Source organism: Pantherophis guttatus, chromosome 3 (assembly GCF_059756535.1).
Source record: "Pantherophis guttatus breed Tessera chromosome 3, ASM5975653v1, whole genome shotgun sequence".
Taxonomy (NCBI): domain Eukaryota; kingdom Metazoa; phylum Chordata; class Lepidosauria; order Squamata; family Colubridae; genus Pantherophis; species Pantherophis guttatus.
Window position 1 is genome coordinate 107,652,701 of NC_142065.1, and position 18,682 is coordinate 107,671,382.

Here is an 18,682-nt window from a genome sequence, read left to right on the forward strand (position 1 = left end):
AGGTGGTTCTCCAGAGCCGGACATTATTCTTTTATTTTCAGCATTTTTTTAATGGATGATTCAACAAAATTCCCTTAATTAGATGATTCAGATGAATTTATCCTTCACATGATAGCAATAACACTTAGACTTATATACCGCTTCACAGTGCTCTACACCCTTCTAAGCTATTTACAGAGTTAGCACCCAATAATCTGGGTCCTCATTTTGCCGACGGATGGGAGGTTGAGTCAACCTTGAGCCAGTGAGATTTGAACTGCTGGAGTGAGCTGTGAGTTAGCCCTGCAGTACTGCATTCTGACCACTGCCTATCTTTTAAGATAGGGGTCACAAACCTTTCAGACCTCAGGGACCACTAAATTCATAATTTTAAATCCTGCGGACTACTAATATGACTGCCTAATGACTGGCTGGGTGGGCGTAGCTAGGTGGTCATGTGACTGCGTGGGCATGGCCAACTCAATGTCACTCACGTTGAGGGGCGCCTTGCCAGTCTCTACTCACTCCTCCCCTCCCAGCCATTTTTCACCTCCCCGCAGTTGTTGAAGCTAAGCAGCCACCACGAGAAAGGGTTGGCAAAATAGCTCGGTTCAAATTGGATCTGTGCAAGAAGGAGGCTCAGTAGAAGCACCTTACTGAGGACTATGAGCATAGGCTTTCCAAGCAGAGGGAAGACCTGCAGGAGTGCAAGGCCAGGAACCGGCCCCTGGAGGGTCAGCGGGCTGAGATGGTCAGCCAGTTCCAGGCCATGATGCATTCCCATTGAACAAGACCCTCCAGCTCTTTGCCACCAGCAGCACTTCCCTCCAGTCTTCGCCCAAAGCTCTGCACCAGGAGGCCGAAGCAGTCGGAATTTCTGCCCCCCCCCCCCCCCCCCCCGGACCCACACAAAAAGACCCTGAAGGAGGAAACTCTCTGCAGCAACACAAATGTTCATTGCACGTATCCAGCCCAGGGGCCGTAGTTTGAGGACCCCTGATTTAGTTCAATTCAAAAAATGCAAATAATTTTTCTGCAGACCACCAGTGGTCCATGGACCACCAGTTGGTGACCGCTGTTTTAAGAGGTGTGATGATGTTCCACTCTTTTGTAATGATATGACATTGCATATCTTTCCTCTGTTGCTTACGTGCTCCATATTATTTTGAAGAACTTCATTCTCATTCCCTTTAACAGATAAAGAAGCCTTATGATCATAATGCACTGAAGTTATGTATAGTGGTTATAAAGGTATACAAGCAACTGAGCAGATTCATATGCTGAAAGATAGTTTGCTACTTTCTGATTCATGTATTATGTCAGTAACATATCAAACTATGAGATGAGATTTTCTTATTTTGTGTAACATGTTTGTCTAATGATAATCTGTTTACAGGATGCTAGCATTTCTAATCACAGGAGAATGAAGACTGTTGGAAGAGCAACTATAGACTATGGAGCAAACCTTACAAACACTGCCTATCTTTCAAGAGGTGTGCTATCCCTCAAAGAAAGAAAGTTATTTGGTCAAACTCCAGCTAAGATAAGGATTTCACAAAATCCAGATCTACAGGTAAGGAACAATGAAGAGTGTAACTGGTAACATGTTTAAACAGGAAGCAGCTTTTAAAAATGAAGCAATTTAAATTACTCTCTAAGGGCAGGCATCCACAAATTTACTCAACAGGACAAGTATTCTCTGGAGTTGAAGGGTTGGCTGCTGAATGTGATATGCTAAAAGTTAAACAAATATGGAAATAAAAACATGAATAAATAAAAATGTGTAGTAAATAATTTGACACAGCAGAGAATATAACAAAAATATAATGTCTGGTTGGTTGATTTATATAAATATAAATATGTAGGAAATAATTCTAGTGATATGACTATATGTGCAGATGATATGCAGTTGGCCAAGAGCCAACTTGTGAAAAATTGTGAATGATTTGCAGCAAATGTTATTGATGATGCAATGAATATAAATGAAAATTAATACATCAAACATGAGGATAGTTGTGTAGAAAGATGAAGTGAGCAAGATATTCATTTAAAGTTTTTGAATCCTTTTGAACTTTAAATATTTGTGCATAAATATTACCTAAAAGTGGTCATATCAACCATTCTCCACTCAAGTTCTAAAATCTAGATAAAGAACCCAATTATACAAACAAATTACAAACATTATACTTGTTCATTTATTTATTATGGAGCATGATTGTGAGTTTTCCGCGGGCCGCCCATGAGGTCAATATTGAGGAAAGACTCGGACACGAGTTTTCTCGGGATGAGACGACCCAGATCTGACTCCGGGAGCCTCTTTTATTGTACACAAACAAAGGCAGGAGGGATTTGTTAGCATAAGCCAATAATAAATTACAGCATGTCTCATGTAATGCATACGTAAGTACAAGTAATACATGGAAGCAATGCCCAAATTTGGGAAGATCTACAATTCTAGCTGCTAGTGAATTGTTACAGTTATCTATGAGTTGTTGCAACCTTTATCTAGTTTTTCGCATACGCGGTACAGCATGATTCTCTCATGCCTGCGCGTAGCTCCTGAGCATGTTACAACATCTCCTACTTTTTGTTTTAATTTTATGCAACAGGGTTCAGCTGTGTTGTTATTATGATGTTCTCTTTATGCCTGGGAAACATGCCTATCATCATAGCAAACAAAGCAGGAATACATTGGATACTACAACATACAGAAATAAGCAAAGCAATGATCATGAGTACAGTAGACAATATGTTCTTCAGCCGTCCGGTTTCTGCAAATGTTTGTAGCTCACCCATCCTTTTATTACGGTGAACAAAGTTAGTGGAAAAGTGGCCAGGAGATGTCAAGCGAGGTAGGCCATCAAGTTTCTGAGTTGTATTCCAGTTATACATTTCCACAAATCGCTCGCACAAATTGTAAATCCATCCGGATCCAGGCACCCAAGAAAACCACATGTCAGGAGTTTGTAACCTCTGAGTTATTCTGGAAGCCCTATCCTGTAAGTCCCGAGCACCTTCTCTGACCACACCTTATTTGTTCCTCCAGTTCCAGAAGGGCTTTGGTTTCACTTTTCAGGACGTCCTTCCTATTGGAGGGAATAAAACCTTTGCACATTTGCAGAAGGGAGGGGAGACATTGGATACAGCAACAAAGCAAAACAAGCAGTACAATTATAGATACAATAGTTGGCATAATTGATTTCAACCAAGAACCAGCCGGGAGCCATGACCAAAGAGCAGCCCAGATGTCAATGGCGCCAGATCAATTGGATGATAAGGGATTGTTTTTGATCAAGTTTTCCATATGTTCTATGGTGTGAGTGATGTTATAGTTCATTGCCACCCGAGATTGGGCAAGATGCCTCTGGATATCTGAGTTTTTAATGAGCCACCCAGTGTCAGTGGTGGGTGTGGTTTGAGAAATACGAGTAGTGGAGTTTGTCCGATTAGCAGCTATTTGAATGTCTTTTATTACTGTCCCATCATGATTGAATGTAGAGGCTGCTGACATGAAGGATCATGAGATGTAGGGGGAATAAATGCAAGATCATGACTTAATTCCAGAATCCGTGATATTTAGTCTCCTCTATGCAATTGTTGCAGAGGCCCATTGTCCTTATTCACTCCCCCCTCAGCTGGAAATGTCAATATGGGAACCTTAGGTGGTGGAGTAGACTTAGGTAGAAAGTAAGGACCTTGTGCATAGACAATGCGTTTGTGGCGGAAGTGTACTTGACTTGAAGTGTATGTATGTGGGGATTTGATGTTCCTTACATGGTCACTTGAGAGTCCCAAAGCTAACAATGTCCAAGTCCATAAACAAATCATAGTCACTTATACGTGTGAAACAAAATTAGTAGCAAAATTAGAAAAACAATTACCCACAATACCCACTCCCAAACTTCTACTAACATTAGTGTGTGTAAGAAAGTGTTATATTAAAGCTAATAAAATGTGTATGTACAATGTGAAGGTAATTTCCTCCTGATGAATCTTCTGCTGTGCGTTGAGAGTCTGTTGCCGGTAGGACTCAGCAAGGTGTTTTCTTCTTAAATCTCAGCACGAGGAGTTTCTCCTTCTTTTTGTTGTAAATGAAATAGTTTTACGTGTCTTCTGGGGATCCAAATGATGCGATCTTTGTACTGGACAGCAGCGTATCCACAGCCCCAGGTAATAAGGTCAGCGGGCCCTTTCCAGGCAGGATCAGGTGGTTGGCAGAAATAGACCTTCGGTTTTAGGGTAGCTGATGGAGAAGCAGAAAAATGACGGGTCGCAGCCGATGTGGGAGGCTGTCCAGTCAGGTTAAGAAAGTTCAAAGTATATAAGCAAAGATTGAGTTTGTTTTGCATGGCTGGGAGGCCGAGGCATTTTTCCTCTTTCAATTTATAAGCCAAATTTATGTGTGATGGACCACTTGTTACAAAAGTCTGCAAAGGCAGTACTGGTGTACGCAGGTCCATTGTCAGTTTGAAGTTCAATTGCGCGTCCCATCGATGCAGAAGTCCGAATACAATGATTTATTACATGTTTGGTTGCTTCTCCCCTTAGTGAGGATGCCATGGTAAATCCTGAATAAGTATCCACGGAAACATGCAAATATTTCCATGGGGCAAAGGATGGATACTGAGTTACATCCATTTGCCAAATTTCACAAGCTTTGAGTCCTTTAGGGTTTACACCCATAGGGATAGAATGAGCTTGTTGACTACAGGTAGGACATTGTTGTATGATGGCAGTTGCTTCGGCTGCCGTGAGACCAAATTGTTTCGCTAGTGCTTTTTTATTTTGATGGAAATCTCTGTCTCCGCCACCCACAATATCTATAACCTTCCAATAAACAAATCTCCTTATAACACTATACATTCAAATCCTTTTCCCACTGCCATTCTGACTTCCAAGCCAGCCCAAGTCTGTGCAAACCAACTTACCTAAATGTCTTTTCTTACATGCAACCAGTTTCTCTTACTTCCAAAAGTCAACTTTCTGTTTTCCTTCACTAACTCTCTCTTCCCTCCCCACTTCTGGGTTAAAACCCTCAAAGCCATTCCCTTACATTCCCTGTAACACTGGGTTCTTTGCATACCAGTCTTCATTCAAAATAGCACAATTATCTATTCACAGCCCACAATATCCAGTCAATCCTAAACATTTCCTCAACTCTTCAGGTGTTATCTTCTTTCATTAATTAAATGTCTTAAGTATTTTATCTCTCTGTCTACATATTGTAATCTCTAACTTATCTCTGTGACAATTCCTAAAATGGCAGCAACTTATGCTGCTGACAGACAAACAAACAAACAACAAACAAACAAACAAACAAACAAACGTGCCATCTGTTAAGTATACAGAATGCACACAGACATAAAACATAAAGGAGTAAGAAAAACAGCTTCAAAAATAAAACAAACAATCTGAATGAGGTATTTTGAGTCAATACTCTGAAACTGCAAAAGCAGGTATCAGATATCACCCTTTACCCCGCCTTTCTCAGGCTGGTTCTCTGAGAGAAAAAAAAATGGTGAAGAGAACAAAAACCGTAGGCCCCCTTTTTGTGCCTCTCACCTCCCAGGGAAAAAAGGAGGGGGTGAGAGAAAGGAAAAAACTTTTTAAAACGGACAAGCCTCCCTCCTCCTGGGAGGACAGGAAGAGAAAGGAAAAAAAATGCTTATACACAAAATTACATTTCATGCAATCCAATAAATGTCTACATACACACCCATTCACATCTGTACTGCAATCAGACCTTTTGTATAATATGTCCTTCATGTGAATCAGTCATTCAAATTATTTCAATGAACTAGTTTATTCCCAAAACAGTGAAAAACATAGGCAGGAGTCATAATCACAAAAGGTGACATGGGCCCATAACCACTGTCCGGTTTTCCACAGTTTCAAGTTCAAGCCCAGTCAATTTTTGCTGGCCAGCCAAGCATATCATAATTAAAATTATTTCAACCACATACTATTCCACACACTATCATTATAGATGCACATCAACAAAATATTTTTAACAGAAATCACTTCAAGTTGATCAGTTCAAATACTGAGAGTCATAGATCAGATTAAAAAGTTGTTGAGAAAAAGTGTGGAAAGCTGAGATAGCTGCATAAGTGAAAGTCAGATTTTGAGATAGAAAGAATAATATTTATTAAATCAGTTCCATTTCTTCGACAGTCTGGAGTACGCCCCAAGGTTATAATTTCAGCAATAGCTCGGATAAAGGGTAAAATGTTTTTAGATGGTAATGAGACAAATAAAGCCATTCAATGCAATATACTTTTTGCTGTTCTAAAGCAGCCAATACTCCTGTGGGTAGCTTACTAGTAGGAAATATTAACAAACTGACAATTTCTATGAGGGATCCAATCTACAAACTGAATACTCAAGATGTTATTAATTTTCTCTGCGTAGGTAAAGAGAAATATGAGCGGACCCAATTAATAGTACCCAGTAATTGTTGCAAATTTACTAAGGAAATAACTTTTGGTAACTTTAAACAAGGGAAAGCCAGAACAGAAAGAAATTGCACATACAGATAAGGAGTGTACAGCTGTATTTTTTCTGGGGCAATGTGCAATTCATTTACAAATAAATCATTTTGTATTTCAAAAAGCCAATTAGGTTGTTTTCTTGAGGTTTGCTGCCTGGTGATAAAGCAGTGCTAACAAATTGGTTTTATACAATGTTTCTATATCCTGACACACTTGAATCATATCTGCCAAATCAAGATCTTTTTCCAGCCCAACAATTGCTCCTCGGCATTCAGAAGTGGCGTTCTTTGTAGCTTTTTTCCTTATGTTACAGAAGGCTTGTTGACACTTGCCAAAAACAGGCATTTTTCTGAAGGCTTGGTAAGCACATTCAGAAGAAGCTTGCAAAATTGCAGCCGGTAGGAATTTCTTCTATATTCCACCCCCCCTTTTTTTTGTCTAACTGTTTCTTTGAATTCTGCTTAGTGGGGGTGTTACCAGCTCCTTCAGAAGGAACTTATGATTCAATTAAAGATGGTTTTGAGGTGACAATTTTAACTTTATAATCAGGTGGAGGACTTGTAATTAATTGTTGCTCTTCCAAGGCATCAGAGCTATATTTTCTATTCCTTGATGACATTAATCTAAAAAGGAACCATTATCAGTGTCCTGAAGGCCTTTTTTTTTTTTCAATGCATCATTAAACATTCTATAGCCAATCCAGAGTGCCAGAATTTTTCCAGGGCTCGGGGAGGTTCATGGAGGCATGTTCCTATATGCTTCCACACTTTCACTTTTAAAGAGCCCTTTTCCGGATAAGCCGGATAATGTTGCCAAATGTATTTTAGTACACTGATTAGATGTTTTTTCGGGGGAATGGGAAGCAGCTTACCCGCCGCCTGGCTAATTACACTAGATAATTTGCAGATATCTCGAAGTTCATTGAGATGAACTGCCTGTTCCTTCGAGAAGCCCGATCCCATACTCACGATGTGGGAGGGTGCTCCGTTCACCAACGGCCATCCCTGGATGCGAGGCTATTCCCAGCCGGGGGTGAGATGGGTGGGCGACACGGATATCACGTTGGGGTCACCAGATGTGAGTTTTCCGCGGGCCGCCCATGAGGTCAATATTGAGGAAAGACTCGGACACGAGTTTTCTCGGGATGAGACGACCCAGATCTGACTCCGGGAGCCTCTTTTATTGTACACAAACAAAGGCAGGAGGGATTTGTTAGCATAAGCCAATAATAAATTACAGCATGTCTCATGTAATGCATACGTAAGTACAAGTAATACATGGAAGCAATGCCCAAATTTGGGAAGATCTACAATTCTAGCTGCTAGTGAATTGTTACAGTTATCTATGAGTTGTTGCAACCTTTATCTAGTTTTTCGCATACGCGGTACAGCATGATTCTCTCATGCCTGCGCGTAGCTCCTGAGCATGTTACAACACATGATCTTCAAATATTGAAAAGCTGGGCTCACAAACTTTTAAGCACCTTTGTACATAAATGGTGAAAAATTAAAGTTAACAAATTTTATTAAAGGTGGGGAAAAGGACAGAGAAATTTTAAGATGTACTTTTGATTGACATTTTAACTCACTACCCAGTATCAATCAAAAGTGGATAAACTGATTTTATAATTGTGCTTCTGCCCATTTCGTTATTTGGAAATGAGAATTGGATATTTTGGGAAAAAACAGGCAGTGAGACTGAAGTTCTTAAGAATTACCTGTGTATTTAAACAAAAAGACACAGGATCAATAATAAAAAGATGCTAATTGTAAGCCAGTTTGGTGTAGTGGTAAAGGCATCAGCATAGAAAGTGGGACACTGTGAATTCTGATCCTGTTTAGGCACAAATGGGGACCACATCAGAAAAGCCTTGCCAAGAAAACTACAGCGACTTGTCTAGGCAGTCGCCCACAGTCCAAAACTGACTTGAACACAAGTAGTCAATCAACTGAATGTGACTTGAATATAGATGTGAGGGCCCAGGTAAAAGGGCTGATGTTACTTAGATTATATAGAGGAAATGAAGAACAACTGAAGAAAGTGGGAGAATAGGCTGAGGAGGAAGAGAATGCTTGAGGAAATTGTGCTTAGATTAAGTTGATGAATCCTCAAAATATATTGGAAGTTTGAAGTACAACAGGCAATGTATGAGGTGATGGAACGACATGGAAGCAAGGATGGTTTATAAGACTAAAAAGGCATGCAAAAATATAGTATTGATATAAACTAGTTTTAACTGCTCCTTTTCTTTTTTTCTCATCTCGGGTCTTTAAATAATTCTTGCTCTTTTGGTGCTTTCTTTAACAGTGCTTTCTAGAAAAGGAATGGTGAATCATAATTTACAGTGCACAAATTTTAAAAATGATGACTTAGAATGCTATGTAAATCCAGTCTATATATGTAAAAAATATTTACTAAATATACTACCTTCTTTTCATATTATTTTAAATCAATTATATTGTATAAAACAGAATCCTTTATTGATTCTGTTAATAAAGGGAAAGTGGTGTATTTTTTCGCTTTGTATTTTTCTCTTATCAGTTTTTGCTATCTTCTGAGTGATAAATACTGGTTTTAGATAACATAATAAGATAGAAAGGTACAAAAAAATAACACAAAGTATTATGTAAATTCTTTGTAATGTTTTCTCTGCTTTGTAAACTATGACAGGAAAATATAGATTTTAATCATCATTTTCTTTGCATTTATAAAATTTCTTTTTGTTGCAGGAGGAAGCTGGTTATCAGATACGATTCATTGTAACTAAGCAGTGGACCTTAAACAGTGTCACTCCTCTGCATAAATTCTCTTATGGACAATTGCGGGAATATTCTAAACAACTAAGTAATGTTATTACTGCACAAAAGGAAAAGAGATTCATACTGGATGGTGAAACTGATTTAATGTTTCAAGCGAAGTTTTCTTCATTTTCTGTTTTGAAAACTAAAGGAAAAAAACAAACAGCAGTTCTTATTGAGGTAAGTAGGCTTATCTAATAGGTAACTAATCCAATATTTTACTAACAATGGCTTTGTCTTGATACTTTTGAAAGATATTACAGTGGGCAGGCTATAAAAGAACTTTGTTCTAGATAATTTTGTTTATCCATCCACTGCAGCTATAACTATCTGTACTAAAGTTTTATAATTAACTCCTGGTGTTTCTTCACCAGATGATTCAAACCCAGGTAATCTCAAATATTTTTTTCTTGAAAGTTTATTGTATCCATTAAGGAAGATGAAAGAAAGAATATATATTTGCGTACACACACACACACACACACACACACACACACACAAAGCAGCAAAACTCCTTTGATCAAGTTTTATGGGTTGGAACGTTACAAAATTCAGGTTTCTGTTGGTAAGGTAGCATGAAACAAATCCAATAGAATCAGACCAAAAACTCTACTCCATACTTATGCAGCTCTGAACAGTCATAAGGGGAACAATTTGGCCCTGCCATGTATTTTGCAATGTGCTGCTTTTGAATCTGTAGGTTCCTATAGTTAGCAAAGAGCCAGCTTGATTGTGTGGTTAAAGCAGCAGGCTACAACCTGAGAGACTATGAATTCTAATTCTGCCTTAGGCAGAAGACAGCGGGATGACCTTGGGCTAGTGACTTTCTCTCAGTCCTAGGAAGGAGGCAATGGCAAACTACTTCTAAAAATTTTTGCCAAGAGAACTGCAGGAATTCGTTCAGACAGTATCCCACAATTGGACACTATTGAAAGGAGGAAAAAATCTTTGAACTATTTGTTTTGAAAATTGTTATTTAGCCCCAGTTTTATTGGGATTGTTTGAAATAGATATAATAGTCTTGGTAAAATATGTGGTGGGCATGCCCCAAAGCTAAAAAAATACTGGATGAAAATACATACTTGGTTGGAAAAAATGATAAAACAGCACATAGACTTGAAACCAGAGATATTTTTATTGGGCATTTTACCAGAAAAATATGATAAAAGGACTATATATTTGGTTTTACATGTATTAACTGCAGCCAGAATTGTATTTGCACAACAATGGAAGAATGATGAGATCCCGACAGATGAGAGTGTAAGAAAATATTAGAATGTGCAGAAATGGCTAGACTAACATTTACTATTAAGGATAAAGAAGAAACTGAATATTTTTTGATATGGGACTTATTTTATCAATGGTTAGACAATAGAAACAGAAGTCAGAAATGGAGAGACATAAAAAGAGGAAATGCGGAAATGGAGAGTTAAAGTATAATGTTAAATATTATTATTATATTGCTAATTACCCTGTTTCCCCCAAAATAAGACATCCCCTGATGATAAGCCCAATCGGGCTTTTGAGCGCATGGGAATAAGGCCAAGCGCTTATTTCAGGGTTCAAAAAAATATAAGACAGGGTCTTATTTTCGGGGAAACACAGTATTATTGTGATGAATACTATTGCAAACATTTGGATTATGACTGATTAAAAACAATTGTATCCAGATCACACACTGTTGATGGAAATTGAATTTTTATATATAAATAAAATAAATAAAACATGAAAAAAAGAAAGAAAAGAAAATAGTTCTTTAGGACTGTAATACTGAGTAGCTTTGAAGGTTGTACTTTCACATAAATCCGATAGAATTCCTGCAAAATATCCATATATTCAGAAATTAATCTGATCATTGTGAATCTGTAGCATGAGTGGTGTGGTGGCCTAGAGGTAGAGCTCTCGCCTCACAATCAAGAGGCTGTGAGTTTAATCCTAGGCACATATTTCTCTCTCTGGGCACAATGAGAATATATCTGCTGAACAAAACTCCACATTGATGACAGGAAAGGGCATCTGGCCAGTAAACACTTTGCTAGCTCCATTCAGTTGGTCAGACTCCACACTGCAAGGGATTATGGGGTCGTTGAAAGATGATGATGATGATGATTGTGAATCTGTAGCATATGATACAGTACAATATGGAATTCAGTAAGAATAACTTTTATTAATGTGTTTATCGTAAATTGAGAAATTATCTCAATTTTATAGAATTGTAATAAATGTATTCATGAATATATGTGTTTATAATTGTCTTTAGATTATGCAAAGACCTCGAATGGTAGATGATGATGATGAAGAAGAAAACAAGGTGGTATGGATTGGTTGTTTCTGTTACGCTTGTACAAGTGATTTTGTTGAGACTCTCCCAGAGGATTTTACTTGTTTGCCTTTATTCCTTGTACATGGTGCACAGGGTTTCTCAAATATTGTTGAAACCTGGCTTCAGCAAACTTTTGATTGTTATTTCAGCCCATTGCATATCAGTCCTATCCATCTTGCATGGATGGCTGCAATATGGTCTGGATGCAGTATGGACCACCACACGCACGCAACAGAACTGACTTTCTCTGTGCCAGGTCTACCTTATCCTTTGGATATTTCCTATGCTATCCATTCTGAAGATGCAAAAGCTCTCTGGGATTCAATACACAGTATCCAGGGAGAAGTTAAACAGGAAGAAGTGGAATTATTCATGAACTCCCTTTACAAGCACTTTCACAGGCACTTCAAGATATATTTATCATCTACACAATTAGTGAAAGTTTCTTCATCTGTAGCCTCTGTTCATTCATTGGGAAAAATAAAGGTAAGCAATTTGCTTTTTTGATCAATAATAATGATGTGAATTTGCTTTAAAAGGAAATATTTGGAAAGAATACTGTAATGGCATTAGGCACCACTGATCATATGCAAATGTTTTCCCCCCAGTAATATCTTCTGCAAATATTTTAAGGAAGAGTATGGATATATATGTCTGAATGACCTAAAAATGGAGCTATTAAAAAGCACTATTCCTTTTTGCTCTATCTTCAGAATCAAGCCAAGATTACTGCAGCTGCAAGACCTCTGCTGCTGCTTTGTTCCTGCAGAATGAACTGCTAGGAAGCAACTGTGGCAACCTTGATTGGGCTGAAAGACTCATGGGGGGTTTATCTCACTTACAAACCAAAATATGTTGGTTGCAATAGTAGTCTTTGAAAATAAAACACCCACTCAGTATCTAAAAGAGAAAGTTGAAGCTTTTAAAAATGTCTTCAAATTTTTGTATTTTTTTAACCTTACTCCAGAATGTGGAGCACTTTTCTTTCTGCTACAGCTGTCTTAGTCTTTTACAGATAGTTCTCGACTTACCCCAGTTCGTTTAGTGACCGTTCAAAGTTACATTACTCACCGAAAAAAGTGACTTAATGATCGTTTTTCACACAACCATTGCAGCATCCCCTTAGTCACGTGATCAAAATTCAAATGCTTGGCAATTGACTCATATTTATGACATTGCAGTGTCCTGGGGTCATGTGATTCCCTTTTGTGATTTTCTGACAAGCAAAGTCAATGGGGAAGCCAGATTCATTTAACAACAATGTCACTAATTTAACAATTGCAATGATTCACTTAACAGCTACTGCAAGAAAATGGGGCAAAAACTCACTTAACAAATGTTTCACTTAGCAACATTTTGGGCTCACTTATGGTTATAAATTGAGGACTACCTGTAAAAGTAAAACATGGTATTAAAGTACACAAAATAAAACATGATATTAAGTACCTAATATTTTGTTTTAAGCTTTTAAAGGGCTGGCAGAAGAGGCAAGCTACAGACCCCATCAGTCAAGGAATTTTGGCTGCTGGGTCCAGGAAGCCTTTTCTGTCATGGCTCCTGCCCTCTGGAATACCTTGCTCCACAAAGTCAGATCTGCTTCCACCCTTTTGGCCTTTTGAAAGGCCTTCGCTGTGCTAATTCATCCAGGGCCACATTGGAGGTGGCTAAATGGAATAGGGAACCCCCTATCTCTTCATGTGCACTTTGCTCCCTTCCTCTCCATCCTGCTTAGTTTTATTTTAATTGAATTTTTAAATTTAAGATCTTTATTGTTTTAATATTTTAAAACTGCATTTTATTCAATGTCTGTAAGCCACCTAGAATTGCCTTTGGTGAGATGGGCGGCACACTGGTTTAATAAATAAAGTTAGCTTTCTTTAAAGTTTGAGATATTGAAGGCTAGATTAAAAGTAAGGCTAAAATGAGAACTTTTGTTGATTTTCTGTTTGCTTGTTGTTTCCATGGATCTAATGGTATTTCTCTCTCCCTTTTTTTTTTATCAGATTCACCATGCCCAATATCTGATGGGAGTTCTGTCACTGCTCACAGAACTGGCACTTTCAAAGATAATGTGACAAATTATTTACTGGGTTATATCTCATAAAGTTAACTACAGAAAATTATTTAGGATAGAAGATTGTAGAATTGTTTTTGTCCACTCTTCTCTTGTTGTATTTAAGTAGAAGGTAGGTTAAATGTGTTGTATATAGTATTAAGAGCTATATAGTTCCATCTTTTCATATTTCTAATTGGATTATTAAAAGAAATATATTATTCAAAAGACAGTATAATGTTTGCAACTGTCTACATATTGAACTTTTGCTCAAAAAATCTAACCGACAAAGTGGGAAAACTTTAGAATTTTTAGATTTTAACTTCAGGTGAGCTTTTCAGAAAAAAAAACACAGAGATGGTATCCAATTTACCTATATCATTGGCTCTTCCCTAAATTTAAATGACAATGGAACTGCTATACTAATTAATATAGTAAAGCAAGGAAAAATAGTGAAAATGTAACTGGGACATATTTCATCTACAGTATGTGAGGCCTATAATTATGAATCATAAAGACCAGGACCTTCTTATTCTTAACGATTCTGGGCATTTGGTCTTTGTGCAAAATAATTTCACTCCCATTCCCATTCTCTCCATTTTATTTAATGATCAGCATTCTGTGTTGTTTAGTCCTCACTGAGGTTTTGGGAAGATTATACAATTTAAGAGCTTTAAAATAACTTTTAATTTTCCTGTGTAACATCCTGTGGCACTACATCATTCAACTTGGCATGACATGTGCTCCTAGATTGGGGATTAAATTGGGATTATGATGGCATGTTTTATACAAAACCTGAATCCATAATAGATTACTTACTTTTGACATAGCTCCATGAATCATCTGAGCAGGATCAGGTGGGGTGGGGTGGGTGCAAGAGAAATGATCTATGATGAGCTCCATCTTTATTTTACTATGTACGCAAGGGGTGGGAATTGCTTCAAAGTAGAGCACACCATTTGCAACTTTGAAAAAACTTCCTGACAGGGACAACTGCTTGGCAATGCAATACTGTAGATTGCCTCAAATGGGATCTCCTTTGGGTGGAAAATATTAAGCAGAATCTGGGCAGTCATTAGCCATGGAGTTGAACTTTTTTTTTTTTTTTAGGAGGAAAGACATTGGAAGAATCTAAGAGGATAATTTTTGATACTTTTTAAGTGAATTGTTAAGTAATTAACGGAATTTTACAAAGTGGAAAATGCCTGGTGTGCTTTTTTAAAGCAAAGCCTGTCCAGAATCTGAAATAGACACTTAAGTAAAGGCATTGCTGTAGTTATCCTAATCAATCACAGTGGGACAGAAATTTGTGGATTCATTTGAAACAGTATTATGTGGAAGGATTCAGAACAGTATGGTAAAAACACACTTTTAATTTTGAGATACCTTTATAGCTAGTTGCATTGGAAATTACTGATTGGTTGGCTCAGATTTAGTTAATAACATTCTGTGAAAAGTCAGATAAATAGAGTTTACGGACAGATACAAAGAGAGGAAAGAAATAAAAAAGGACGTTTTTTTTAAAAGGTGGCATCAGATAAGGTCTTTGATACATTCCCTGCCTATGTTGGTTTGTTGAATTTAGCATTTGCTTTTGGTGATATGTTCCTTGAGCAGTGGAATGAATGACAGAGATTTGGGAGCTCCATTGCTCAGACCATCTGTATTGTTTTTATTGGTCTTGTCTGGACAATTGTCAGAGATGGAGCGCAACACATGATATCACAAAATGAGAAGGATGACATTGCCACCCAGTCATTCGTGAGAGGTTGCTTGAATATTTTGATTTTAAAGATTTTTAGTTATTGTAAGTAAAAGTGAATGTTTATATCCCAGTTGAATGACTAGCCAACATGGCTGCTTGATTCTCTAGTTGGACATGGAAGTTACCTTTTGGCTGTTTAGGAATGAAACACCTAGTCGAATGGGACAGTGCAAGTTGTATTCCAGTAGTATTGGGTTGAAAGAAATATGGCCATTTTTTCATTTCTAAGAAGACTTCCTGAGTAAATGGAATTTTCTACCTGTATTTGCTTTGCATGAGTTTCAGTGCATTTGTGAGAAATACAAATTCTTTTGTTTTTCTTAGCATTCTTGGAAAAACTTCTAGAAATATTGGGATTTTGAATACTTATGGCATTTCCCATACATCTTTAACAAAGAAGATTTTTATTATCTGCGGTAGTTATCTAAAAAACTCTCAAAGTACTAGAAGGAAATACATGAAAACTAAAAAAAAAAGAAAGAAAATCCTTGAAAAAAATGTTGAATTAAGACCACACATTGCTATTTGGTACTAGAAAATCTGGGCCATTAGGTCATCTTTTAGGTAAATTCCTCGCAGACATTTCCCAACCCCAGCCAAACAAGTTCTGGGTCTTATGAAGGGGTGTAAGAGGTGTTGCATGAATTGGGGAAATTGTGAGTATGGCACAGATTGGGAAGGATGTGCAGAGTGGCACAGGAAGTGCTGTGCAATTTGGGAGGTGGTGGTATGAGTTGAGAAAGGCATACAAGGGGTGTTGTACGGGAAAGGAAGCACGCATGGGAATGTGCAAGGGGCCAATGTGAGCACAGAGGGACTGGGGAGTTTGAGCCAATGGGAGATTTATCTGAATAAATTGCAACCTTCCCTGCTGGCTTCCCCATTGCTGACGCTCCCTGCCACTTTCCCACAGCAAAGACTTTACTTCTGGGAAGCTTGCAAGGGTTATTGCAATCCTAATTGAGTTTACACTTCCTGCAAGCTTCCCCAATGACTTTCCTTGTAGGATCCTGACAGGGAGCATTGGAAATTATGATCATGTAACTGCAGCTAACTGGCAATGCAGTGGCACAGCCACACTGAAGCAATCTCAGCTTTGCCCATTTCAGTCCCACAAGAGTCATGAGTCCTGAATTTTGGATGCAATAATTGTTGCCTTATGATATAGCATTTTAGCCAATTGAAGTATACGAACAGATATGAGTGTTTTAGTAGTATATAGATGATCCCAGAGAATATAAAGAAAAGCATAATATTAAGACTCAGGGTGATAGCAGAAAGAGTCAATTTGGCACAACATTGGAAAAGAGAAACTTTGCAATTAATACACAATTGGGAGACTAATTGGGAGACTAAACTGAAGAATGGGCAGTAATAGAAAAATGGAATGACTAGTAAGTATTGACAGCAGAAATATATATACAATTTCAAGCAGGAATGGTTCACTTATATACAACATATCATATAGCAAAGCTAGCTAAGAATATTATTGTTGTTTTTTTGAAGAAAAGTCCTTCAAATAATAATAATGCAATAAAAGACCTGGCAATGGCTAAAGACAGGAAAGTTAAAGAAAGTGAGAGAAGGGCTGATTCTGGCTGCATAAGACCAAGCCTTAAAAACAAATACATACAAAATCAGAATTGTGAAGACAGTAATAGACAGAAAATACCACCTCTTCAAAGAAGCTGAAGAAACTGGACTTAGCTGCTGCAAGAAGACTGCATAAACAATGGCATGACAAAGTAGCAACAATTGTACATTGGAAGATCTGCAACAAATAGCATTTACCTCCAAGCAAGAACTGGTCAGATCACAAAATAGACAAAGTAATAGAAAATGAAGCTAAAGTGCTCTGAGACATTAAGTATTCAAACAGACAGGAACCTGCCATATAACACCCCAGACTTAACAATTGTGAATAAGAAAGACAAAAAAGTCTGAATAGTGAACATAGTTGTACCTGAAGACAGCAGGATAGAAGAGAAAGAAATGGAGAAAATGACAAAATATAAAGACCTGAAAATAGAATAACTGTGGCAAAAGAAAGAAAAGATAGTACCAATACTGATAAGTGTCTTGGGTGCAATTCCAGAACATCTGGAGTATCACTTGAACATCATTGTCATTGACAAAATCACTCTGGTCAAATTGCAAAAGGAGCAGCTTACTACTGCAACCACAAGTCCTTGGGAAGGATTTGATGGGTGGATAAAATGCCAAATACAGTCTAAACATCTGGCTGACTGCAACGAACCATAATTAAAATTATCCAAGCAGAAATAATATCTTGTTATAAAATGGAATTCAAGCCACTTAAAATAAGAATTTTTCAATAGTTGTTTTATTCTTGTGTTATTAGGATGAAAAGCAAAGCAAGTATGCAACTAACGTAATTAGTTCCTTTATATTTGTACATATACTTGTCAAAAGTTATCTTACTACAATAAGCTATGTCCAACAAGGCTATTCAGGTTACTATGCCCAACAAGGCTAGTCAAGTTGCTGTAAATATTGTTGCCCAACTAGGTTACACATTGACTGAACCCAATTGAGGTGGAGTTGCTGTTATCCTTGGATAAACAGATGTTACATATTTCTGGAGCAGATTTGTGGTTTGGGAATCTTTTGAGATTCATGTGTCCTGCTTGAACAACAGGTGAATGTTGTGGCTAGTGGGCTTTTGCCCAACTTTGGCTGGTGCACCAACTGCAGTTATATAATGGTGACAAGCCTACATGCTCTCATTACGAACTGTATATACGAATGCAGTATGCTTTACATGGGAGTCCCTTTGTGGCTAAGTCTTAACTGGTTTCTTACATTGGGGCATATTAGCATTTTGTTACCAGTTCAGGTCTAACTACAATTTAAAGTACTGTAGTCTTTCGTGGCTTGACATTTGGGCATCTAGAAGATTGCTTTCCTCCAACCAGATTCGGCCCAACCTGTTACATCATATAGAAAAGTACACCTGTCTTGTTCCACATTCCTGGTGAAGGTAAAAAGTGTTGCTTCTTTGTTGTGGCACTAATGCTATGGAATGAGCTCTCTACTGAGATCAAACTGAAAAACATTCATAGCTTTTTCAAATACTTTTCATTTACACAATTTGCATCACTTGTTCTTGATTTTTGTTCCTGATTTCTATTGTACGTTTAATTCTATTCTTTTTACTGTTACATTGTAATTATTGAGTGTCTTTAGACTGATGACATAAAAACTGAATAAAAGAATATAGGAGATTACAAGTTTTAATAATTAATCTTGCTA

The 18,682-nt window shown here is 37.6% G+C and overlaps 1 protein-coding gene across 1 annotated transcript in view; it reads left to right on the forward strand.

Annotated features, from left to right (window-relative positions):
* The window catches only part of CENPL (centromere protein L), a 17,746-nt gene extending 516 nt beyond the window's left edge, over positions 1–17,230 (forward strand). The window contains exons 2-5 of the mRNA XM_060690157.2: positions 1,376–1,552; positions 9,200–9,448; positions 11,529–12,077; positions 13,595–17,230. Of these exons, the coding sequence (XP_060546140.1) occupies positions 1,376–1,552; positions 9,200–9,448; positions 11,529–12,077; positions 13,595–13,666 (1,047 nt within the window). The 3' untranslated portion in view covers positions 13,667–17,230. The remainder of the gene's footprint in view (positions 1–1,375; positions 1,553–9,199; positions 9,449–11,528; positions 12,078–13,594) is intronic.
* Positions 17,231–18,682: the final 1,452 nt, after the last annotated feature.